The sequence below is a fragment of the Silurus meridionalis genome, chromosome 4 (assembly GCF_014805685.1).
Source record: "Silurus meridionalis isolate SWU-2019-XX chromosome 4, ASM1480568v1, whole genome shotgun sequence".
Lineage (NCBI taxonomy): Eukaryota > Metazoa > Chordata > Actinopteri > Siluriformes > Siluridae > Silurus > Silurus meridionalis.
The window spans coordinates 35,655,969-35,683,535 of record NC_060887.1 but is presented as its reverse complement, the minus strand read 5'-3'; the positions used below and the strand labels follow the sequence as shown (position 1 = coordinate 35,683,535).

The 27,567-nt window shown below is 36.6% G+C and overlaps 1 protein-coding gene across 2 annotated transcripts in view; it reads right to left on the bottom strand.

Annotated features, from left to right (window-relative positions):
* Positions 1-27,567, bottom strand: part of plod2 (procollagen-lysine, 2-oxoglutarate 5-dioxygenase 2) — a 51,513-nt gene that overhangs the window by 7,720 nt on the left and 16,226 nt on the right. Inside the window, exons 2-14 of one of the 2 annotated variants that reach the window (XM_046847363.1) lie at positions 25,849-25,940; positions 24,296-24,432; positions 19,313-19,476; positions 15,320-15,432; positions 15,032-15,095; positions 14,710-14,807; positions 11,010-11,111; positions 7,528-7,653; positions 7,310-7,431; positions 5,937-6,041; positions 3,870-3,995; positions 3,326-3,467; positions 949-1,011 (exon numbers count right to left, since the gene is read on the bottom strand). In XM_046847363.1, the coding sequence (XP_046703319.1) occupies positions 949-1,011; positions 3,326-3,467; positions 3,870-3,995; positions 5,937-6,041; positions 7,310-7,431; positions 7,528-7,653; positions 11,010-11,111; positions 14,710-14,807; positions 15,032-15,095; positions 15,320-15,432; positions 19,313-19,476; positions 24,296-24,432; positions 25,849-25,940 (1,454 nt within the window). The remainder of the gene's footprint in view (positions 1-948; positions 1,012-3,325; positions 3,468-3,869; positions 3,996-5,936; positions 6,042-7,309; positions 7,432-7,527; positions 7,654-11,009; positions 11,112-14,709; positions 14,808-15,031; positions 15,096-15,319; positions 15,433-19,312; positions 19,477-24,295; positions 24,433-25,848; positions 25,941-27,567) is intronic. The other variant, XM_046847365.1, reaches the window with a different exon arrangement.

Genomic DNA, 27,567 nt, shown 5'->3' with positions numbered 1-27,567 from the left:
GCATCATAATAAGAAGGAGATGAGGGGATCTTACACTCAGGGATGTAAGTCTCCATGACACTCTCAGTCTACGCTTCACCTGCTCCTTAAAATTAATGAGTCATTTAACTAAAGTAAAGCCATTACTAGCATCGAATTAGTGTTTGAGCAGGTGTCAGTGCCTAGTCTGAGATCAAAGTCAAGGAGTTGGTTTTCTTGGAGTTATAAGCTCTGTTATTGGGTGGGTGGGGGTCTATAGGATTTAAAGTGGGGGAGGGTGGAGGTTTAAAGAATAAATAAAACCAGGTTCTGCAGGGAATTCCTTGAGGCAGGTGACAATTCCTGCATCCTGATCTTTACTCTCCTTATGCTAAAGATGCAGAGCATTAGGAAGTACTAGTTTAACCCAGGTGGTTTTGCTTAAAGCTGATAAAAAAAAACCCCAGATGTAATGTATCGTCTTTTGGCCAGCAGTAGCATCATCACTTTCACAAAGGATTTGACATTTTCTGTTCAAACTGCTTTCCAAATTAGATCAGTGTTTAGTGATGTGGTTGGTCTGTTTCAACTACTTGGACATACAGTATAATCTACTTCAACGTACTAACAGCTAATGTTATGTAATACAGTCTAACGCTATTCAAATGGAGATCAGAAAATAGTTTTTAAAGCATTTTTCTGCGCATACAAGTTCATATCTAGTTTATATCTAATGTAGTTCACAGATAAAATGTTGATGTTCAGATTGCACCACACATGTAAGTCATTTAAATATGATGTGGTTTGGGAAAACCCATCAGAAGGCACTTACAGGCGAATACACTCTTTCTTGCTAAATGGTATCACTATAAAAAAATAATGTATCCTCTCGATTCAGTGTTAATGTGATGTATTTGTTCTTGGAAAAATAAAGAACATGTTGGTGTTGATGTAGATATGATGCAGAATAATCAAAAAGTATAATAAAACCTTTGGGGATCTGAGCATATGGAATGATTCCGGAGAAGGAGAGTCTTTTTCTCTGTGTATTGTCTAGAACGAAGGGAAAAGCACCATGTCAAACCTGTAACGTCCATTCTGAACATGAATTACACAAAAAGCACATGATGATGGAGACGTCACAGACTCGAGCAACCTTTCAGCAGAGACAAGGTTCCTGCACATGGTAAAGCCACACTGCCTGTTTCTCTCTCACATGCTGTGAGGATTCAAATCAAAACTTCACCCTCTGCCAAGCTGAGAGTGATGGACTTCATTGTCATGCGGATTGAAAAAGATTGGAGAAAATCAGTTCTGGAGGATCTCAAGTTTTTTTTCTGTTCTAGCTACAATCAAACTCACAAACATCAATCAGCTATATTCCTTTTATTGGTAGTTTTTCATTTCCTGAGGTAAATAGTTCTACTAGACTCTTGTTTACTTTGTGACTGTTATTTACATTTACATTTATGGCATTTGGCAGATTCCCTTATCCAGAGTGACTTACAACTGAGCAGGGGAGAGTTTAGGACCTTCCTCAAGGGCCCAGCAGTGGCAGCATGGTGGTGGTGGTGGTGGTGGGATTTGAACCTGTGACCTTTTCGATTCAAAGTCAAATGCTTTAACCATTGAGCTCCCACCTTATTTGAGGGTGCTCTGACTGTTCTCTGAAAAGGACAACTCAAAGTGCTAAGCTAAATCTGATACCATTAAACATCTAAAAAAAAAAACTCAAACGAATTAATTGTTCTTGGGAGCTTATGTGGATGATTACAAAGTTCTAGCTGGAACTTTCGGATTATAAAACTTTCTACATTTATGATATACTTAAAATCTTTTAAACATTCCCTGCAATATTCCTCTAGGTAGAAGTTGAAATATTTTTGTGTAAAATACAGAAGGATTGGTGGCTCAGTGTTTAAGATGCTAGACTTCTGCTTGTAAAATCGGAAGTTCTAATCCCAGCACCATCACGCTTCCACTTCTTGAGCAACACCCTCAACCAAAAACCTAAAATGCTTCTACCTGGAACCATTTTAATGGAGAAATCCTTTGTGATACAGATTTACTTACAATCTGCAGAGACAAATAGAAATTGTTCTTTTCTAAGAGGGATTTATATGATGGTGATTAATTGTATTTTATGTATTTTCTATTAAGAACATGGGTCCTTAGGACCATAGGACCATGGGAGCTTTTAAATGTTTAGAACCTTGGGAGTTTATCTGGAATTCTTTGTAATGGTAATTTGTAATTCTATGTTTCCAAAAGGAGTTATACTTGAAGCCTTGTCTAAACTTGACTGTTTGGGGTATAAGACATACTGTAGTAACGCCTCTGCAAAAAAAAAAAAAAAGATAGAAAAACTATTTAAAAAAAAAAGAGAAATTGTTTTTATGGATTGCACTTATTATCTACCATGAAATCGTTCAGAACTGGAAGTGTTAATGGGTTAATATATCAGTTGGGGAGAAGCAAAGAGGACTAAGAATGGCAGCTGGACATTCCCATTCTCTAAGCTTACAGTAAAAGCATGGAGAAAGGGAGGATTGTGGGCAAACAAACAGAAAGGACTGGACGTTCAATGCACCACAGACTCTAACAAACACACAAAGGCCATGCCTTGGACACAAACAGCACAATGATACACTCAGCTCACTTTCCAATTGTGTCTTTGCCACAGAACTGCAGCAGATGTTTGAAGGCATTAAATCAAGAAACATTACATTTGTAAACTAATGCTGTTTGATTGGCACACGTTCATTTATCAAGCTACATATAAACACATCTATTCATAAATTATTCTAAATATTCATGTGTTTGTGTTGAAGAGTTACTGCTATATTTTTAGGTATCATATATCAAGTAGCAATTATTTATTTACCTAATTTAGGCATTCAAATGAGACAATAGATACACAGGGTGCCATTATTTTGTATCAGATGTGCTGCATAGGCAAAACAGCATTGAATTGAGCGTTATAACTTTACAGTTTAGTTGTCATTTCGATGTTTTTAGCTCTCTAAGATTTATCCTTGATGAAAATTTATGTAGTCATTAAATGTAAAAAAAAGCCCAGACGTATATTTCATGTGTGTGCATTTACATTAACATTTACGCATAAGTCCGAAAAAGTCAGTTAACTTTTGTAAATTTGTTAACTTTTCAACACAAATATTAATAAATAAAATTGATAAATGAGGCCCATTGACAACAAGAAGACTTAAAGCCTCTAAAATCATATAGATGTCTTTTAAAATCTGGAAATATACTAATCCAAATGAATTTTCCATACTAAGTCAGAATATTGTTGAAGAAAGTGTAAATCTAATCTTTGCAGTTCAAGCTCCTGCGTGGTCGTTCTCACCAACTCCCTGGCGTTTCTACACAAAGCCATGTCTGGATCGAGCTTCTCCAGGACGAAAACGTTCCTCTCCTTCAACTCATTCCTCAAAGCTTCGCCTTTGATGAGGTAAACATGGGCCATATACGGAATGTTCCACACGCCACTGTTTCGAAAGACAGACATAAAGATTTCAAAACCACTATACAGTAAATCACATTGTTTGATTGCAGACCGGCTTTTCATTTGAAAACTCCTCGACTTGTTATTTGTGTTCTGTGGACAGAAGCCATAGTTCTGTATTGGTAGCAAGAAACAAAACACATGTTATCCATTTCAGCCGTTTGGTCTGCGGCGAGATTGCATGACATAATCAACAATTATCGTCTTTTCCCAACCCGCTCGTGTAAAACTCCTTGCCAAATTTACTTAAATCGAGTCTAGGAGGAAATATGTCACGGCTTGTGTATGTTCTAATCAGAGAACGTTGGTGAGACAACTGTAATCTGGGATCAATTCGTTGATATGCTGTAGGTTCTGTTATGTCTTTTCAAGAATTCTCACTTACACTCGCCTCCCCTGCACGATGTCGATGTAGTCCTCAGAGCGGGCGTAATAGCCATCCAAGCTCAGAGCTCCCCAGAAGTTGGACCACAGTTTGCCGTGACGGGTAACAAGAGGGCTAATAATTTTTCTAAAAAAAGACAAAGAAGAGGTAGCAGCCAAAGGCCACGTCTTAGTCAGGATAAAAAGCATTGGCATTTAAACGAAAGGCTGATTTTAATCTGACATTAAAAACTTTTATATATATGGAACTCGGCAAGGTGTGAATACGTATGTAGCACAGAGAAGTGTTTATTATAGCTAGAATGAGCTGCAAGGCTAGTCGACTATCACGTCCACAAATAAATAAAATAGTACAGTGGATTAAATGTATTTTGTTACTTTCACTGGGAGATGAATAAGAATTAGAAATGAGATTATAAGAGGGACTGTGCAGGTAGGACGTTTTGAAGACAAGGTGAGATAAATTTTAGTGAGCTGGTTTGGTCATGTGCAGATGAGGGACATGGGGTATATAAAGTGGTATAAAAATGCTGATGATGGAGCCACCAGGCAGGAGAAAAAAAAGACTAAGGTCAAGGAGGAGGTTTATGGATGTGGTGAGGGAAGACATGCAGGTGGTTGTTTTAAAAGAGGCAGATGTTGAAGACAGAGTGATATGAAAACGGGTTTTGTTGTGGTGACCCCTAACGGGAGAAAGAAGAAAGGAAAGATGAAAAAGAGGAATTTTTTGCACAACAATTGCACATTGTGAACAAGGTTTTTCTCTTTATTTTCTCTTTTAATAGAGTTCTGATCAGAAGGTCATGAGTTCAAATGCCAGTACTGCCAAGATGTCACTGCTGGGCCCTTAAGCAAGGCCCTTAACTATCAGCTGCTCAGTTATATGAATTAGATCAATGTATGTCACTCTGGATAAATGTGTCTTCTGAATATAATAAAAAGATTATTTTTTAATCCCGGCCAATCACAATTTTAATTTTGTTTACCGTTTAAATAAAAATGTTAAATAAAAATTCAATAAAATCCTTGCATTGTATACTTGCATACTGAGTTTTATATTAAACAGCAGTATTCACAAATTCAAAAAATTTGTTCAAAATCCCAGAATTACTTTTTTACTTTTAAAAGTATTACTTTTAAAATTAATTGCAATAATTTTTTTACCATTATTTCGATTCCCGGTCAGGGAACTAACCCCAGCCATTAGGGTTGCACAAGCCAGTGCACTCTTGCGGTCCCAAGCCCGGATAAATAGGGAGGGTTGCTAGAAAGGGCATCCAGCGTAAAAACATGTGCCAAATCAAACATGCGGATCATGAATACGGATGATCTGCTGTGGCGACCCCTAATGGGAGAAGCCGAAATAAAGTTATTTACTATAACCTATACAACATATTTTGTTCTGTATATAATTGAGTTACATCCATATTTTATTAGTTTTTTATCAATAGAAATACAAGGCGAATAATCTATTTTGTGTTATAAACATTAAGTATACACCCTTAATGATATCAGCTTTTATACAATATTTGTTTTTTATTTTCTCATCCAGTGACCCAGGACTGAAGCATTTCATCTGCTGCAACAATGTGACACGTTCACGTGATGAATGTTGCTGTCGTGAGGAAAACCTGTAATTGGAGAAAATATACTAGGGCAAATTATAGTGTCTTTTGACAGATTTCAAGAGGAAACAAAAGCTTTCTAAAGTTGTCGTTTCCAAATTCGGCCCATAATTCAGGAGGAATTTCCCATCGCTTCTTGAAATATCTGAGTGTAGGTTTACTGTATGGAACAGCGCATAGACACTGCTAAATACTGACCTGTGGTTAGAAAGCTATCCTCAGGCCAATGAGTTTAGGAATATTTGCATTTGGTGTAATGTGAAATGACAAGTCCAGACCTCAGATGGTATATCCTTATACTGTTTTTAAAAATTTGTTGAGAAAACAGGGCGGGTGTACTTATTTTTTATTAAGCAAGAAAAGTCCGAACCATTCCTGTGGTTTCAGTAACTGGGTGAGGTAGGAGGAAGTAAAGCGGACCTCAGTAAATCATGGAGAATTACCTGTTTTGCTCCATGAGTAGCTTCAGGGTCTGCCGGTTTGTCAGAATGACATCGGGGTCGATGCTGAAATAGTAGTCACACTCCGGGTCTTTTCGACACAAATCCCTGCTCGAGAACACAAAAGTGCTCTTAGTTATATTTTCCAATATCTGATTGTTTGCTTTTATTTATACAACTTCTGTATGTACAACACCTGCATGGCCAGGGTGTGTTGTACCATATGCAAAACTGTGTGAACACACACCAAATAAAATGGAAAACATCCAGAAAGATCTCAGAAGATCTGAGTTGCTTCATGCTTACAAGGCTTCTACATGCCATATGGTATGAATGCAGGGGTAGGAAAATCATCAAAATGCAACTACACATCCGAATAAATACTCTGGTAAAATAAAAAAATATATGTTTACATTTTTCACTAAAGTCTAAGAAAGTAAAAAAGTATAATAGCTTAATTAATGATAAAGTCAAAGGACAAGAAAGAATTATAGCTAGATAATGACTACAAATTAGCACCTCTTTAACCAAAGACCCAAGTGCAGAAAGCATTAATCTGACTAGCATGCTAACAACTCATATGATATTCTTTGTATTTACCAAGACAACTTGTACTGTAACCTCTAATTATCCACATTGATATTGTTTGTAGCTATATAATCCAATTAAAACAGTTCTTAATCCAAATTCCTGATAACTATATAAACAATAACCAATACTACAACCTAGCCTGATGCGAATGGTTAGTATCACCTAACAAACTACCTAGATTAGTGAAACAGCTACAATAGCTATTAACATCATCAGAGTTATTAGACTATTAGCCAAGTCTGACAGATTTGATCTATTTGACAATTCATGAAATATTCAGACGACTAGCTTTTAGCTTTCTGCTTCATTCAGTCATCAGAGGTATTAGCTAAGATTAACAACAAATTTTATGGTTAAAGCTCTGGGTTACTGATCGAAGGGTCAGGGATTTAACCCCAAGCTTGCCAGTCTTGGGTCCTTAAACTAGGCCCTTAACCCTCTGTGCTCCAGCCAACACAATACAAACTTCTGTGATAAATAAAAAGTGTAAATAGGAGCGGGTTTCATTATTATGAGAAACGAAGTGCAAATGCTTAAAAACAGACTTTTTAAGTACATAAAATGTTAAAGTAAACCTGAATTATACTTTATGTACATGGACAGGTTTTTTGCACACACACCTGGTACGTCTTTGCGTTTCAGTAAATCGAATGTTGTGAGAGAAGGGATTTAGTTTACTCTGGTGCTTGAGGAGAGTTTGCCTGATTTTTCTGATTTACTATCTTTCTGATTTAACATATTTTTTGCAATAACAAAAAATATACAGCATATACAAAACCGCTTACATGCCCAGGTTCCTCGCTTCTCCTTGGGTCAAGATCTCTTCAGGTCCAACAACCTTAAAACTATGGAAGATATTTTTGTTCTCCTCCCAGAAGGCCTGTAAGTGCTTCTCATGGTAAACCTCCTAGCAGGGCAAAGAGGGGGAAAGAGGATGCTGTCAGCTGCATCATTAAAACCAAACTTAAATGCTTTCTTAGTTGAAATGCAGCATTACTCTTACACTGTTATGGAAGAAGACATCCAGTTTATCTTTGGGATAATCCAGAGTCAGGAGCCGCTGTAAGAACTCGGGAAGAAATGGGGTCGGCTGTTCGATAAACACTCCGATCCTTACTCTCGGATAATCCTGTTCAGGCACAAGAGTCTGAGTTTGGGATGTTTAGTGGCTGTTAACAAATTCTTATTTTCTTAACCTTCGTTAAAAACAGCACTGTTAAATACTCCGTCACAAATGGTCAGAATTGTGCTACTTTATCTTCTATAAGAGGTATAGTCTGTATTAATCATCTCATCTTAATGTAATTATTTCTGTATTAACAACTGACACAGCACTGCACATGCTCTATGTAAATGTATGAACAAAAGGAAGAAGTCCAGAGTGTAAAAATCTGATCTAATGTTATAATTCACAGATTTCTACAATATAAAATGTATAAGCATGCATAATGTATGAATAATTTTTTTCTGGACAAGAAAAGATGGATCTTGTTAAAGTTCTGAAAGGGAAAACATAACAGTTGATGGCCATTTATAGCTGCTAGAATTTAGGTGATGTAACTATAAGCAGCTTAAATAAGTTTTGGCCATTTTTGTAGTTGAATTTATTGTAATTGTTTTTATAATTGTTGATATTGTTGAATATTGGAATTTGGATCACAAGGTCATAAGTTCAAATCCCTGCCACACCAAGCTGCTACTACTTGGCAGCAAGGCCCTAACCCCATATGTTGTATAAATGAGATAAATGCAAGACTCTGTATAAAGGTGTCTGCCAAATGCTGTACATCTAAATGTAAATTATGTGGTATAAGAACAACATATGAAACATATTTAGATGTGTTTATTGTACGAGAGTATTGTGCTGTGTCCTTGCATTTCATTGTTGATTACTTCCCTCCATTTTTCTGTTGTTGATCATCATCATCATCATCATCATATCTTTACACTCAGATTATTGTTTTATTCTTATGTAGATCTTTAAAGGATTTGGAGAGTTTAACTTATTTCCAACACTATGGCGCACAAATATTTATCACTTCTAATGTCTATTGTATTGGGTCTGAGCCTACACTTTAGAGCAATAAGTAAATATCACAAATTAAACTGCCAGTGAATTGTAGTTAATAGATCAAGCTGGACTCCAGTGAGATTTTGACATGGTTGATTTTAAACAGACTTTCCCATGACACTTATCTGAAGACAACTTGATTCAATCATTTCCCACTCGTCCAACCCCCTTGACCATGGCATTGAGCCAGAATGAACTGTGCGATTAGTTTCCCCCGCATTCCTTAGATAGAGGGAGTGCGAGAATGGCCAGAAATCAAAGCAAACACTAACAAAGCAGAATGAGTTCACCAGTTCCACCATGAGGACCGAGGTCAAGATACAAGAAAGACTCGCCCATATTTTTAGCAAACATTTATAAAAAAAAAAAAAAGTTTTAAATCTATGAAAATTGTACACTTTCTGACTAAATGTCTCTAGCTCTAGAGACTGTCTTCAGTTCAATTGGGAGACAGCTAGAAAGGTACTTGGTGTAACATCTGGAAATAGAAAAAGACAAAGAGATGTGGTGGTGGAATGAGGAAGTGCAGGGAAGCATAAGGAGAAAGATCCCAGAATTGGGATCATCAGAGAGATAAGAAAAGTAGGCAGGAGTACAAGGAGAAGTGGCAGCAGGTAAAGAGGGATGTGGTGAAAGCTAAGGAAAGGCATAGGTCTGTTGACTAGTGAGGAGAGTGTGTTGAGAAGATGGAGAAATTATTTTAAGAAGCTGATGAATAAGCTAAATGAGAGAGTAGAGGGCAGAGTAGTATGCAGACGTAGAATCTGCTGTGGTGACCCCTAATGGGAACAGCCGAAGAAGATACGTTTTAAATGTCATAAATTAGTCTCTATACATTTACCCCTAATGAGCAAGCCAAAGGTGATGGTGGTGAGGGATAAACTACCTAAGACTATATGAGGAAAAAACCTTGATCAGCGAAGAAACCTGGGAGTGACGAACCATACGAAGGTGGTTAAGGCCAGGACTTTGGAAGTTCTTGAGTTCTAATTCAAACCACACCAAGCTGCCACTCCTGGTCCCCTTGAGCAAGGCCCTTAACCCCACAGCTGCTCAGTTGTATGAATGAGAGGATCCAGACTCAAAAGGGAAACCATATTCAATTCAATTCATTTTTATTTGTATAGTGCTTTTAACAATGAACATTGTCTCAAAGCAGCTTTACACAGATACTATGGTGATTAAAAGTGAATATGTTCTTTATAAGTAAGTTTGTCCCTGATGAGCAAGCCGGTGGCGACCATACTCATCTGGTTGACACCAAATATATATTCATGATACTTTTATCATTGAGGTTATCAACTGTTTACCGATGGACACGTGTGCAAAACTGTATATATAACTTATAATCCTAAACCATTGTAGTAAAACTATTTGCAGTGATTGCAGCCTTAACCCATTTTCACGGTTTCTAAGTGTTTATAATCCACAAGTGCACCACTGAAAAAACAAATGACCTGTCCCCAGCTTTAAAGAATCACCACTGCTTCAACTTCGATTGACATAAAGACACACAGCCTCTAAATGCGACATTGTTTGATTTATCTTAAGTTTTCTTTCTTATGCGATCTTAGGGAGTTTTACCTTGCCACAGTCAACACTAGCTCAAAGTGATTTAAGATGAATGTCTATGTGGGAAGACTGGGTGGAAATGACGTCATTATTGCACATAGTCACGTACCACGTTGAAAGATCAGCTTCTGTACTCTTTGTATTCATTTCAACTTGTTACGTGGTCAGTGTAGCGTAAAAGATTGAGAATATTGGTTCTGTCATATGGAAAAATACAAACAAAATAAAATTCAACCCAAAGTGGTTTGAATGTGATGGATTTGACTGCAAAGATTATTTGAAAATCTCTGGTTCAAATAAGGAGTTTAACTGTGCATGCTTTACTTCACTTTCCAGTCAGTGTGCCATATGCCAGTAATTATGCCATGTTGAGCAACTCAGTTAAGGAAGGAAAAAAGTAGACAGACACCAAGCAACAGACACAACAGACAGCTGGCCTTACGATAAACTGAACTGCTCAATTTAAAACTACCAGCCTTGGCTGAACCCTGTTGAGCAAATTTTCAGACCAACCACTAAATCTTGCCCTATGCACAAAAGTTTAATGTTTAGGCCACTAAAAAGCGACATAGTGCTTGGTGACACCCGTTTAAGTAAACCCTCTGCAAAAACCAGAAAGCCATTTCCTGTACCACAGAAACACAGAGCTTCCTGTTCCTAGACTCAATTCTCCAGACACTGTTGTTGTAGCTGGATGTGATGACAGTTCTCAACAACATTCCACGTTCCACATACTCCTAATGAAATGTACACAATCGCATGGATAAATATACAGTAATCCATTCTTATATTGCAAATGATGAGGCAGTTTTTAAGGAAATCAGATTTCTTGGTTCACTTACTTTCAGTTGGGACAAGTCTAACATGTCTTGGTCACAGATGGTGCAGCCTCTCTCATAGGTCCAGGCATTTGGCACATAATTAGCCAAGTAGTTCAAATAAATCTGAGGGGAAAAAAAATAATTAAATTGGGAATAGTTTTAGCTTAGTAAAACATGACTCAAGTCAATTATGGAAACAGTATCCTTGGAAAAGACAGATTTTTCAGTTTCTTTTACTAGGTTTTTATACTAAAAATAAAGTAAGCAAAGCAAAGAGCAAATAATGCATTTATAGAAATAACTAATACTAAGCATACAGGAACAACTAAAGAACTAGCATAAACTTTGCTACACTAAAGGTAACTCAAGCACATTTTTTTCACATCCGGAAATTTCTAGAAACCTTTATTTCCTCAAAGAGTTTACATTATATAGACAAAAGCTTGTGGAAACCTGACCATAAGATTCGTACATGCTTTTTAAACATCCATTCCACATTTAGTCCCCATTTGCTGTTATAATGACCTTCACTCTTCTATGAAGATGTCCCACTAGGTTTTGGAGTGTGCTCTAAACCATGTAAAACTTATCTTAATAAGAGTTTCCTTGGTACACATGGGCATTGTTGTGCTGGAACAGGTTTGGGTCTAATAGTTCAAGTCAAGGGAAAATTTCATGCTACAGCATCTGACAACATCCTCTGACAACATCCATCTGACAACAGTTTGAGGAAGAATCACATATGGCTCAGATCTTGCAATAATTCCATGTAGTGTACATCTACCTGCTTTAACACTATTTTGCTCAAAAGTCTGGCTATAAACCTCCTTTCTCAGCGCTACCACTATCCTAAGTTAGGAAATTCCATGATTTTCTTTTATGGTAGACACATAACTAAATATCATGTCTAATTTTGGAATTAATTGAAATGTTTAGCTTTATTGTCATTTGAAAAAAATCAACATGGGTAATCAAGCAAATTAGCAGGTTACTGATAGCTGTACTGTAGCTAACCAACTACTTACAACCACAGTACCTACATGAATATTCTGCAAACATTAAAACTAGGATAGAAGTTGCTAGGATTATACAAATATTCTCTTGTTGGGAATTGCTTTTTATTTGTTGCTAAAAGTGGAATCACTCTAAAACTACCAAGCTATGATAGTTTCCAGTTACTCTGCTTGTTGCTAGCTCACTGCCTCAGTCCCTTACACCCTGATGGGATGAAGCTGGTGTATTCTTCGCCCAGAAAAGCAGTGTTCCAGTGTTCTGTGTGATTAGATTGCTAGACATGGATCGACACCAAGCAGACATGCACTTTCTACCAAACAGATTTTGACTCCTGGATGATGGGGCTGTAAAACTGAGCGGTGAATCCTCGACCCAGTTCGACAACAGATGGCCGACAGATGCAATCGATTTCAGAATTTACATGCAGTTTAGATTGTTAGTGTTGTAGGTAGTCCTGGATCGGAGTCTTACATCAACTCCATGTAAACGTGACCGTATTAGGAACAGGGTTATTGTGATGTAGGGCTTTAAGGAGTTCAACAGGGTACATCGGAAACCGAGGCGCTTGTGTTGTTTATATAGACAGGAGACATAAACCAGACAGCTAACTTCACTTCTTGACAATAGCTCAGTGGTGCGTCAGCTTACAGTTATACGATATTATGCTGAGAAGTATCAACGGAGGTTCATATCTAGGTCGATGATCATCAGTCATTAAGAGTAAGACATAAAAATGTTTAATGGTTAAGAGCCAACGATTTATTTACATGATTTATTAACATGATTATTATAACAATTTGTTAACATGATCATGATTGCCATAGTGATGAGGAAAGAAAGCAACAGCTGGTCAAGTAGAGGAGATTACTCCATCGTTTTGATATCCTTCTTCCTCGTTCCCCATGATTTCACAATAAGACTGACTTAATGGCTCAAGCTTTTGCCCCTTTAGGAAACTATCAGCTGGAGTTTTTGGATGCCTGTACACCCACACCCAACTGAGAAATCACATGTGGCTGTAAAATCTGAGAAATGAGTCCAGTTAACTAGAAGGGTTGTGTGTTTAGGAACAACTGCCAGACATGACTGATGACTGCACACAGGAAATGGAAATGTGCTTTAGTTTGGAGCTTCTTGTTATATTACAATATGAAATATATATATATATATATATATATATATATATATATATATATATATATATATATATATATATATATATATATATAAAAGCTGATAAAAAAGCACTGGCCAGAATGCATTATACACTGCAACAATAACACTTTCACCATTCTCAGCTAGCTAACTAGTCTACTTCAGTGGGACTCTTGTTATTCGATTGGTTTCACTGTAGATGCCGGGCTCATTCTGTGCGTTTTTTTAATAGTCCTTTGCGATTGTTGCTTGTCAGACTGTACAAACATGATCCACATTGTCACACTGTAGGATCTCAGTTCCATAAAAACCTGACACACACAAGAACTAATGTCATCAGTCCATGACACATTCCGACCTGCATTCTCTCGCTAATGTTAGCTAGCAGCAAACAAAATCAATCTGTAGTGTAATTCAAGGCAGGGCAAAAGAGGATGTTACGGAAGTGGTTTGAAGATATCACGCTAGTTGCGTCATCAGGTTTGGTGGTCCTATCGGTTCTTGTTTTGACAGTCATCGTAAGAGAAGTCACACTGCAAGGAAAGAGTCTGAAATCTTCTGACTCTGCCAGAATTTCACCGGAAAAAAAAAAAAAAAAAGATCACAATGACCATTAATCGGATGTCAAACCAATCAATGACTACAGATTTTAGCCTTGGATTAAATGAATCTTTTAGGATTTTCAAAATTTGTCTCAGATGACCAAATATTGGCCAAAATCACAGTGGGCACCTGGTTTAAGAGATACAAAAGAATGTGATCTGCTTGTGTGACTTGGCCATATCACTGGATCTACAATTAAAACACTCATATCCCATACTGATGATTACGAAAAAAAAAAATTTAAGTTGGGGTACTGACATCTAAAAATGTGACTACAGTCTTTTACTCAATTTCTCAATTGTCTATAAAATTACTATGTGATTGGTCAGAAGGAAGGAGGTAATGTAATGGGAAGAAACTAAACAAGATCATTTATGATGTATTTTTTTTTTTTATTACATACTAGTTTAACCATTATATAAATTTGGTGTAACAAAAAAGGAAAGGAAAATGTGTGCCTTCTGTTTGTATTTGGATAAAACTGTCAGGAAGTCAATAATAATAGCTAGGCTCGGTACTTTTCTAATGAATAAATAAAGAAATGCCATTGTTTCCAAAATTGTATTTTTTTTAATTAGGAAAACATTCTTCCAAATAAATAAATCAAAAATAGAAAATTCTATTTTTAGATTGTAGTGTGGCATGAGGAAGCAAAATATTAAAATACATTGATTTTATAGCTATTTTTATCCATGGAATACTGTCATGTAAACTGTTCAATTAAAAAGAAACAAAATTAAGATCGCTTTGTACACCCTTTGCATATTGCATATTTTTTCGAAGGGGACAGAACATTCACTTGCAATTACTTTGCTTCAAAAAGACAAAAAGTAAACAAACAGTTGAAGGAAATGACGCAGATCGAAGCCTCTTATGAAAACAGAGAAAAATACAACAATGTAGTTTTCAGATCACCCAAGTGAGAAAGTAGCAATAAGAAACTGCTTACTTTGGTGTTGATGTTGCCGTGGATGGCCACAGGAAGACTGTCATGGATGGTGTTTCTGATTCGAACTCTCTCGCTCCCGAACTTCATCAGTACTTCATCTACAAGGAAAACAAGTCTGGGTATACTTGGAAGTGACCTCAATTATTTTGGAACGAAACATGGACAGCTGCGTAACCACAAAAACCACACGGTTGTAGTAAAAACAATAGAAAGTGGTAGCAATGACTCGCATATGTCAGAGATGTTACAGAAGAATGAATCTGTACATCACTACCTGTTTACGATTCCAAGGCATTTGATACATGTTTGTGAATTCACTCACCCACCGCTCCATTTAGATTCTGAAATATCTGGCACTTGTGGTCCAGAGTCATATTAAGACTTTCCTAAAAAGGAAAAGAAAAATACAAACACACAGGATATGAAGCCAGAGCATGAACGCAGTGACGATGTGATCTTTTTTTATGCTTCAAACTGTGTATTTGTGTCTCGTGTGTTTGTTTTTAGTGGGTGTGACGTGTTGTCGTGCATGTTATTGTAGCATGCGGTTAGATTACAAGCTGAATTACAGTCTCAGCTCATACACAAGTGATGGACTTCACACACTCACCCTTTGCAGCGGATCCACGTAGATCTTGGTGTAAAAGAGCTGGTCATCGTCGTTGTCATGCAACTGCCACTGCTTTACTAGTTTTCCGATGTATGGGGCGTAGCCCATAAAACCTGGAAAACAGAGTCGCAGAGTTTTACGGCACGCCATAAATGAACGTGTGATAGAGGAAAAGAGTTTTGGCCAGAAGTCATAGCAGTTTCTATATGTCAATTATTTTGGTAATGAAAATGCCTCAGCCTTGAAGCACATCTGGCTCAGGGCCTGAAGAAACTACTGAAAAGTATGGGTTACGACACAATGAAAAAATGTGAGTCAAGTCTCGGTTTTCTGTGTGAAAGTTTCTGAGTGAAAGTCCAATGACCTGCTCAGGGCCTCTGCTGTGGCTATTTAACCCCAATCATGACCTGCATGCTGTATTCCTCAGAAACACAGACTGCAGAGGAAAATTGCAGGGTTCGGGTATGTTGTGGGTCTCAGTGCCTTTCAGTGCCCCGTCATTAAGACGTCCTCATTGCCTTTCCTCACAAACAGTATTCGAAATGTGGAATGAAGAAATGAAAAACAGAATGAGGGCGGGAAAGAAAACGCAGAAAGAGCGCTAATCCAAAGACCCTCATTTAGATCATCCATGGGAAGCAAAATCTTCCCCTTTAAGTGGCTTCCTTGTTTGAAGCTTGAACTTAAAGAGCATAACCGCTGCATAAACCAAACAGCAATTGGGACAGAAAAGCCAATCAGTCATCAGAAATTATCCTTTTGACAATGTTCAATTTAGTTTTTTGGGTGGAACTAAATGACAGAAACCCACCCTATATTCAGAGAAAGCCTTGAATTAAAATAATTGCAATAATCACCATGTCTTTTAGATGTATCACATTAAAATATTCCACTTTAACTGGTCTGGTTTCACCTGTATACAGAAATACACATTTGCATTTTGCATGCATCTCAACCACAAGTAAAAATCTCACAATTTAAACCCTATTTACACCAAATAGAAGAACCAAATTAAAACATTTGTTATCTTAATCATGGTGTAGGATCATTAGGCCCATTTTGTTACATGGGTATGCAATTGCAAAGCAATTTAATTAGATTTGTGCATTACATGTAGCTATTTAACAACTATCTCCACTTTAGTGTGTGAGGAACATCTTTAAGACTGAAAAACATTGTTTGTTAAAATAACCTCAACAGGATGACTGTAAAACAGACATGCCCAAACTAGGGCCTGAAAGCCAAAGTAGGCACATGGTGACATGATGACATGTATGAGAAGACAGACATACAAGAAAAAAAGGGAAAGAACTAGCTTAATGTATTTCATTCGAGGTTACTCATATTACAAAAATATGGATGTATTGTTTATAGTTGAAATAGCTATATTAGGTGCTGGACTTTATTGTACTATAAATGGGACATTTACATTTCATTTATGGAATATGCTCTTATCTTGAGCAGTTGAGGGTTAAGGCCCTTGCTCAAGGGCCAAGTATCGGCTGCTTGGTGGTGCTGGAATTTGAATTTTGTGATCTTCTGATTAAGTCCGATATCTTACTGTTTTTGTTTTTAATATAATGCAGTTTAATATAATGACAGTAAACCAATTTTTTCATCAGTTTAGTGAAATATTTTAGTGGTTTCATTAAATAGTTTCTCCCAATATATTGCTCTAAAACCTAAATGCACCACTGTACACAGTGTAATACTTTAATGTGCAATATCTAAGTATTGAATAAATATATTGTATAATATTCTCATTCTAATTTACTTTTCTTAACTAGTTAATTTGTATTGATTTTGATAAACGTTTGTTGTAAGGAATACAGAGATCTTTATTTTTTTACTGGCAGATTTTAGATTTTGTTTTTGTCAAAAACCAGGTTTTTCATCATTGTTGTTTGGCAAAATTCAGCCATGATATTCAGTTATAGTGAAGTTTAACAGGAAAAATATTTCCGATAAACTCAAACGAATAAGGGTCAGTTTTCACTGTTAGCTCATAAAAACAGATGAAAAAAATAAATATCTTTGTTAGTCACCCACAATTTTCCAGCCATCATGTTAATGAGAAAGCCATACTAGTTGAAATGTTGGACTTGAAAACCCAGAATTCAATTCATATATAGAGTATAATGCACTTGCTCTGAGTTACAGCAGAGACCCAACTCAGTCTTGAAATGAAGTAGATGGTAATATTACCATGTCAGGTAAAGCTTTGAAAGCTGATCTGGTTAAGCAAGGTGTGCAGATGTAGAGTTGATAGAGTTAGACACGCTAAAGGACTAAAGCTCTGCCGCATTATTCTCTTTAGATAGATTTTCTAATACATTTCAATTAGCACCAATATCACACAGTATTATGAGTCCAACCCTAATTTCAAAAAATTTGGGACACAGTAAAATGTAATTAAAACCAGAATGCAATGATTTGCAAATTTCATAAACCCATATTTTATTCATAATAGCAGATAGAAAACACATCAAATGTTTATTCTGAAAAAGTATACTATTTTAAGGGAAAAATAATGACATTTTTCTTCAACTGTTTAATTTTAATAACTCTTACTTTTCCAGACTTTTGTTGCCCTGTCATCATTTTGAGAGAAATATTATAATAGCCTTTATTTGTCACATGTAAATTAAGGCACAGTAAAATTTATTCATTGCATTTTCCAGCTTGCTCAGAAGCTAGGGTCAGCCATGATAAGGCACCTCTGGAGCATAAAGGTTTAAGGGCCTTGCTCAAGGGCCCAAGAGTGGCAGCTTGGCGACACCGGGGCTTGAACCCCTGACCTTCCGATCAGTAACTAGCACCTTAACCACTGAGCTACCACTCCTCCAACTAGTTCTATAAGTGGCCATTAATAAAAGAAAATAAATCAACATGTACGTGAAAGAATTTCTGACCAAAGATTTATTATAAATAACAACCTGCAAGCTTATCAGGCTAGATTTTGAAGCTTCATTGGCAGCCCTGTCACCATGTTGTGTAAAGTACAAACAAGTCACAAACAAGTTACTTCTTTATGTCTCACTGATGCAGGACGATCTTTTAGGCATGTACAATGACAGTGTCTAAATTACAACCAGCCCTCAGGTTTCACATGGCTGAACACATGGCTGAACTTGAGCATCTCAATTAGGAAGCCCAAACCAAACAACGCCCATGTGTTAATTCCATACATTTACCCGGACTGATCTGATCAGGGGGTAAATATTCAATGTGGTAATTCTGCTGTTTAAAAATAGGTGCATAAACACTGTGATTTCTGAAACCTAAATGACCACCGATTGATGAGTGTCTGGATGAGTTTCTGCTTTCAATTTAGCTTGGGAGGAGATGAGGAAGGAAAAGATGGAGATAAAGGGTTAAAGAAGAACCACAGAGAATAGATTGGGTGTGGTCCAAAACTAGTTCTCATCATACATACACACTATTTTCCTCTGTCTTATTCTCTCTTCATATGTAGAACTTTTCAGCTGTCCTTTTTCTGCCTCCTCACCCCCTCAAACTCCCTCTCGGATGAATACAGCCTATTCATTGGGTGCTCCGACATGAATAGAGCAGTATGCCTAGTGTCCTTCAGGAAATACCACAGTGGGACTGTGCCAGGTTAAAAATAAGTACGAACCTTTTCTTATCAGGTAAGATTTACTAAAATTACAGTACCAAAAATAATTACCATACTTAGTATAATTTGGGCTTTTGTGCCAGCTTGGTGGATTCACATAACTGCCCAGAAGCTTAAATAATGTTTGGAAAGTAAGACTTGACTTGATCTGACCTCCCACGTTGCTGTGGGCTAATGGATCAGGAAGAAGTTAACATAGCAACCAACAGGGTCAACACAAATCTTGCTCATATTTGAAAATGGTCTAGATATGGAAATCCTAAAATCCGTTAATTTTCCATAAACAAAATGCAGTTATTTTGTCTCATTAAAAAACACTGCAAATATATATTTCTTCCGATTCCCCAGCTGCCTACCTCCAGAGTTGAGGAAGCGTTTTCCATTCCGGACATATGGGTACTTCTCTGCCAAGTGAGCATCGGGCCAGATTACTCCCTCCGCAGCGAATACCACTTTATGATTGAACTGCTGGAACTTCCTCAAGATCTCTTCTGGCCCTCCAGCAAAGATCAGGTCATAGCTACAGACAGAAAGCAAATGTCATTTAGAAATAGCCAACAACATACAGGTGATTTGAGTCCACCTGCTAGAACAACATGGCTCCCAAATTATTAAGATTTTATTTCTTTGGTTACAGACAAAGGCAGGTTTTGTACTCTGGACTTTTCATATGACTTATGAAAAACAAACTTTCAGCTTAGATGTTCTGCATGAGATCTAGACAAATGGCTCTCATGGATGTTGAAAAGTATAACCAAGGGGTCACTGGAACACTCAGAACCCACCATTATTTAAATTGAGAAAACGGCAACTTGAATCTACTGTCAATATCAGTCTAATGCTCAGTTTGAAATGGTAGCTCAGTGGTTAAGATGTTGAATTTCTGATTGGAAGGTCATGGGTTTAGATTCTAGCACCACCGAGCTGCAGATTCTAGCACCACCGAGCTGCCACTGCTGGGCCCTTCAGCACGGCCCTTAACCATCAACTGCAGTAGCTATATAAATGAGATCATTGTAAGTTGCTTTGGATAAGGGCCAAATGCCATAAATGTAAGTTTTAATAATAATGGATTCTGTGGTTGGCTCAAAGAGGGTTCTTGGGTTCTTCAAAATTTATTTTTACAAAAATGTTTTTAGTACAAAAACACAATTAGCCAGCCAAGGTTAAAAGCTAGTATACTTCAGTCTTAGGTTCTATCTAATGTAGCACCTTGAATGTTTCTTCCATTCTACAATAAAATAGAAGGTTCTGGAAGGAGAGCAGAAACAACTTGAAGTTTACAGAACTTTTATAGATTATATAAAAAAAAAAAAATTAATATAAGTAAATTATGTGTATTTATCCACACTGAGCAAGCCTGGGGCAACTGTAGCAAGGAAAAAGTCCCTTCGATGATATGAGGAGATTTCATATTTGAAGCAGTCTACATAGAACATTGTAGATGTTGCCCCAAATGATAATGTATGCTCGGTAAAAGGTTGTATCTTTAACGACTCCACTATAGCTGTCCCTACATTACAACACACAGCTCTAGGAAAACCTATTTCACCTTAATGACACCAGACAACATACATTAAAAAATAGACTAAACACTTGAATGTTTTAATGTTTAAACAATGTACCTAATTTCAGAATACTTTGTCTTCCACCTGAATGTACTGTATGGTGTCCATGAATTTTTATTACAGTTAAAGGTGACCTTGAAATTTTAGGAACCCTAGGCTAGACTAATAAAAATGCATTCCCATCTGCACATCTGTCACCAGTCTAACAGTTCTAGTTGAGGGCCATCCGGAAAAAGTGTGTCAAATATAAGAGGTGTTCATAGGCTCTGGTTCCAACCCCTATTAATATCCATGGTAAAAAAAAACATCTATCATAAACATCCAAAAGCGGAAAGCTGCTCTAAAGCCTTACGTCCTCACATCTGGACTCCACTTGCATCCAAATGCACATAAAAGCGGAAAGCTCTAAAGCCTCACGTCCTCACATCTGGACTCCACTTGCATCCAAATGCACATTTACTTCCATATCATACTTCACTGTGTACCTTAAACCTGTGCTGAAATGTGAAAACTCAAAGCACTTGTCTGTATATAGTAAGGCAAATGGTTCAGCACTTATTGCCCAGAGGAATGTGAGGTCACATCCTAGCCACTGGTATGGCCTTGAGTAAGGCCTTAACTCAACAGCTCAGTCCTGGGCTTGTACTAAATAGTCTCTTGTACAAAAATGTGTGCCAGAGAATAAATATAAAATACTGACCACTATACACTATATAGACCACAATATTTAGACACCTGATTTTCCAAGCCATATATGGTTCTTTCCAAAATGTTATCGCAAAGCTGAAGGAGCACAGTTGTATAAGGTTTCTTTGGATGCAGTTGCATGAATTTCCCATTTATTTGAACTAGGAGACCCAAACCCGTTCCAGCCTGACAATGCCCCTGTGCAGAAAGCAAACTCCATTAAGATGTGCTTTATGGGTTGGAATGAAAAATCTCCTGCTATTAAGCTCTGACCTCAACCCCATTGAACACCTTTGGGATGAATGTGAATGCTGACTGCACCCCAGACCTCCACGTCTCACCTACATCAGTACCTGACTTTACTAACACCCTTGTGGCTGAATGAGCACAAATCTCCACAAGCAACATTCCAAAATCTAGTGAAACTAAAGAGTGGACTAAATAGGACTAAATGTGCACATACTGTACCATACATATGTCCAGGCATCCGCAAACTTTTAGCAGCAACGTGTATAAACCTTTGGGAATATGGATTTTCTTCGTCACCTGAAGCCATCAATCGATCTCAGCATGGCTGATTTAAATTAGGCCACACACAGACAGCTCAAAAAATACTAAGAAACATTGAGATATATATATATATATATATCTCTCAATGTTTTATATATATATATATATATATATATATATATAATTTTTTTATTTTTTTATTTTTTTATGTGCAAACTCCTTCTTTAATAGGGGGCCAAACCACCATATTTTCATTGCAAAATGGGCTTCAGGTTTGTGGATCATTGAAATAAAAATTGTCGAAACTGCATAAATCAGACATACTTGGATCTTGACAAGTTCCTGCAATTTTATGTATAAATTACACTGACAGTTGTATACGATCTGGAATACATAACCCAGGAATCACATTATTGATTCTAATGTAAATCTACCAGTGATGTACAGTTAGAAGTATTTTTTAAGCATCTTGATCCTACACAATTATATATAGACTTTTACTTCAATACATGTTAATTGCAGTTTCTTGACACTTTGAAGTGAAAACATAAAGAGTGTTAAATGAAAAGTGTGTGTGTGTGTGTGTGTGTGTGTGTGTGTGTGTGTGTGTGTGTGTGTGTGTGTGTGTATGTAATTATGGAAAACTCTCTCCTTATAAAAGTGTGATGTGGAGGAAAATGAAGCACTGAACTGCAAGTATCCACATAGAAAATAAAGTAAGGTGCTTTAGACTTGTTTACAGCACAGTGAAATAATTTCTTCGCATATACCAGTGATGTTAGGTTGCTGGGGTCAGCCATGATACAGTGGTTAAGGGTCTTGCTCAGGGGCCCCAAGAGTGACAGATTGGCGATACTAGGGTTTAAACCCCCAACCTTCCCATTAGTAATCCAGAGCCTTAACCACTGCTCTACCACTTCCTTCTGTATGTATGAGAGTTATTATACATCACTACTTTGACTTTTTATACTTAAGCCTGTTCAAAATTGAGGAATTTTCTACTTTTATAAAAGTGGTATGTAATATACTCTGTTCACTATTGAGATTTGCAGGCTATGGATGTTTCCCACCTAACTGGATTCCTAATTGTTTTGTACTGTATAAACATTTCTGGAAGCTAGATACAGTATCCCAATATCCCAAGCTGCATATCCCCCGTCCCTCCATTACAGACTATACACCTACCCAATTCTTAGAACAAAAAAAACAAAGATTTAATTCAATTCAGTTTAATAAAATTTGATCTGTATAGCTCTTTTGACACTAGACATTGTCGCAAACCAGATTTACAGAAGTAAATAGATTGCAAATATAAATTTTAAATGTATAAATCAGTCCATATAAGTTTATTCCTAAAAGATGAAATGGTGAACCCACTGCACTATATATATTTTTATGAATATTTCACCTAAACCCAAGCTTCAGTCACCTTTGGGTAAAGCCTTTCATTATGAGCTTTACTCTAAATCTGAAAGCAAACAGAAACCTGAAATTTCCCTCTCAATTCAGACATGTGCATTTATAATCAGCAGTCTGGAAACTTCAAAGTTTTATTATAAGGACTTTCCCTGAATTGAAGAAAGGTGTTTTTATGGATCCATCTTAATCATACAAAAACAGCATGCATTGCAGGTAGGGATGTAAAGCTGAAAATAGCTGGTCCTCTTTAAACTAGCATCATGATAATTAATGTGATCGTCTATTGCAGTGGGCCAGACATGCTCATTATGCTAGGCATGCCATAATTTAAACGTGAGTAATGGATGTAAAATAACAGGCTGTTTATTCCTAACAGGCAAGTAAATATAGCACGAGTGTTAGGAATTGGACAAACGTATATTTTCTATATAGCAGCAATGCTGTGTGACTGTTAACTCTGCCTACTGAGGGTCATAACATATACATTTCATTGCAACGCAGCACAAGTTTCCCCCTCATGGCTTTCCAAGGAATTCTAGCCAGTAGCAGTTTTGCTTCTTATTAACCCCAATCACCATTATCTATCTTATAGCACAGGGTGCCACTGGTCCACATGGGAAAAAATAAAAGAGTCGATTTTAACGCGGTCCACAATATGGCTGTTGTGACTCTTGGCAGTTGTGAGTGTGTGAGCCTAAATGTGTAAGTATATTCTCCACAACAGACTTGCCTTTTTTCTGTCTAGTAATTATGTAAGTGTAATTCAGCTTAAACAAACACACCACCCCCATAAAATATAGGGTACTAATGAGGACCACTGTGGTTCAGTTACAACTATTTTATTTTCATATTGCTCACTACTGCTCTTGAAAGCATCTATGGGTTATTGAGTTTTATACCACAGCACAAACACATCATGTATTTCTTAAAAGAAGTTACTAGAGAGCCACCATTGGAAGGTAACAAATTCTTAGTAGAGACCCACAAGGACCGTTATAGTTTATCTAAACCAATTAAGTATTATATTAAGTATATATTATTATATTCCAATTAACTATTAAATCTGTTACACAATTATTAAGCTTTCAAAAGTGTTCTTTTTTCAACATGGATTCTATAAGATGGACTCCTTTTCCCTTCTATATCACACCTTACCTGTCCACAAAGAGGATCACTAGGTCTTCTTGGTCAGCCAGGGCTTCCATTGCTTCTTTCAGCAGTCGGACTTTCTGTCCTCCACCAATGGTGTGTCCTACATCTCCTCCCTTCCAGTCTTCACCCATTCCTAACACCTGGGAAAGACCAGGCATAGGCCATTGGCCATTTTAACTTTAAATATTTTTCCATTTACTGCATATACCTAAATGAGTCATTCAGAATGTACAATAGACAATAATAATTAAAATAAAATAAAAAAATTATAAAATTATTGTTATGCAAGAGTTTATATACAAATAGATAAGTATTCACACCCCTTGAAATATTTAGCAATTTGTAGTGTTACCTGAATACTTGAGATGGTCTCCTTCACTGCAAGTTTATGCAAATGTCGTCAAATCTACCGCTTAGAGTAAATAAAGTAGTAAACTTCTTTCTTTTTAAGGAGTTAGAATTAGTATTTGCTTTGGATCAAATCAACATGCAGACTAATAGATCTTTTTTTGTGTATAATAGTAACTATACAGTCCACCAGTTTGGGAAATAAAAAAAGGAACATAATCCCAGATTACTATCTAGTTGTTAGATGGCTAGATTTAACATTAAAGTTATGATCTATACAAATTATTTAGTCCATTTGATAGTCTTTTTTTTCATATTTAAATGCCAATTAAATCAAAGTATTCACCCTGTAATAGTGTACAATTTCCTTTTGTATATATTCTATAATAAATAAACCTTGGCTTCATTTAGCAATGAACAGAGACACAGCACCATATTTTTCGCAGGCTAATCAAGTAACATCATCATTAGCATGTTTTCTCAGTAGCTGAGTTCATGGTCCGGAGATATTTCCTCTATTTTGTCCTCTGTTGAAATAACAGCAACTACCATTTTTTGTCTTTTAATTCCTTAGCATAATTCTAGATTATAAACCATGAGGTCATATGTTTGACCCCTCAACCACTTACACACTAACTAATATGAAAATCTAATTTCACCTATAAACAAATTCTTTCAACTTTCTTACTGCCATTGAAGATCCTCAATGTGCTCTGGTCAGGAGCAACAAGAGAGCTGCCTGGTCTGATTCCATAAATGGCAACATTTATGCAGACACCAAAGCAAAGCCATCTGAATCAGGACTTTGAGTCTTCAAACACAATTTGCATGTTACATCAAGAAACACCACAGTGAAGCACATGACCTATCTAGTCTTGATAGCCCTGGTCATGATTCACGACTGAAATATTTTACGAAGAATTAGGAATAAAAATCTTAAATCTAAAGCAGACATTAGCATCAAATTGAATTAAATAAACACAGAAGCATGATGAAGCAGGACTACAGGATTTAAAACCCAGACATTTTTAACATTCATGATGCTTCCAGTGCTGTTTTATCCTTTTAGTTCATCTGTGAAAATATTTCCCGACGTTCTGAAATCGCACAACGCTCCAAAGAATTCAGACCGATTTGAGGTCAGTGCTTTAGAAGAAACAGATTTGGCAATGACTAACTGGCCAAACATTTCTCACAGTGAATCTTACCTTCACAGAATATTTGAAGTAATTTGCAGACTGCATGAAGCGAAGAAAGCCATCACTTTCTTGTGTAGCAACAGTGAGCACAAGCAGTTTATCTAGAGAAAGAAATGTATTTAACATTATTAAGAAGAAATTTACAAAGTCATGTAGGATTGTATAAAATATATTTAGAGAGACGTTTTAAAAAAAATCCTATTTGGGAATGTAGACACATTCAGAATACAGGTAGACCCCAATTTACAACCTAGATAGGGACCAAAAAAACGGTCGTAAGTCTATCAGGTCGTAAGTCGAGAAGAGTGACTACTCTATGATGCGTTCCGACGCAGACATAAAGAGGCACTGTAAACACATTTGATTTTTTTTTTTACATAGTACAAATAAAGTAAATAAAAAATACGATATATATATATATATATATATATATATAACATTTTTGTCTTTTTCCGTCGGAGGTGAGTGGTCGTAGGACGGGGTCTGACTGCAGTCGATCAATTTAACTGTATTTAAAAATGTTTTTTTTTTTTATTTATTTATTAAAACATGAATTGCAAAATACATTAACCCTCAACTGGTACATTCTTTCTGTTCCTCTTTACTACAACCTCCTCCTATATCTTCTCAGGTTGCATTGCACAGCTTATGGCTATTTCACACTGCCTCTCATCTCCTATAATAAACACATGTCCACAAAACTCTGGTACACGTTTGTACAATATTGATGCTTCTTCAGCACTTTATTAAAAAACATATTACTTGCTGTTTTATCGTATTGATTAAATTCAATTCAATGAAGTTCATTTTTATTTGACATTGTCTCAAAGTTGGAGTGTATAGGTTTAGTGCCTATAAGTTTGTTCCTTATAAATGTATGTTTATACCTAATGAGTGATCCAGTGACAACTGTGGTGAAGAAAAACTCCATGAGATGTTATGAGGATGCCCTGAGAGGAACCAGACTCAAAAGGTAAACCCATCATCATCTGGGTAGCACCAGAGGTGGTAGTTTAGTGGTTACAAGAGCTATATCAAGCTCCCACTCCTGGGCCCATAAACAAGGCCATTAACCCCAATAGCTACTCAGGTTTAAGAATGAGACAAATGTAAATCGCTCTGGATTAGGGGCATCTGTCATATGCTATAAATGTAGTTCCTTCATTGTTACAGTGTAGGACTAGGAATATTGTGATATCTGTAACCAGTGCTAAAAAAAAAAGGAATACACACTGGGCGCACAGTGTAAAACTTCAGCCATGCCAATACCCTTTGCTTTTCGAGAGCCACTTCACCATAATGGCATGTATGTTGATTTTTGGTCACAGTATAGAATTAAAAAAGGGTCTCAAGTTACTTGAAACCAAACTGTAACCAAACCTCAAACCTATGTCAACACAATGAGAATTGGTTCAAGAAGTGTGTTTCCTCATGCTAAATGGATAAACCCAGAATAGTTTTAATCGTCATGATTAGGGGTCCAAGCACCAAAAAGTTTCTTCAAGTAAAAAAAAAGGCTTATTAATTTATTCTCATTGTAATTCTCATGTTGTTATTGAAGGCATTTATAAGGTAAAAAATATTTTAGACATACATTCATAGACAGATTGAGCTATGACAGTCTACCAGAACTATTCAAATTCTTTGCTCGATTGAAAATGTTATTTTTTTTTAATCTAAATAAATAGTTGAGTCAATTTTGTGCCATTATTCTATTTTTTTTATGTA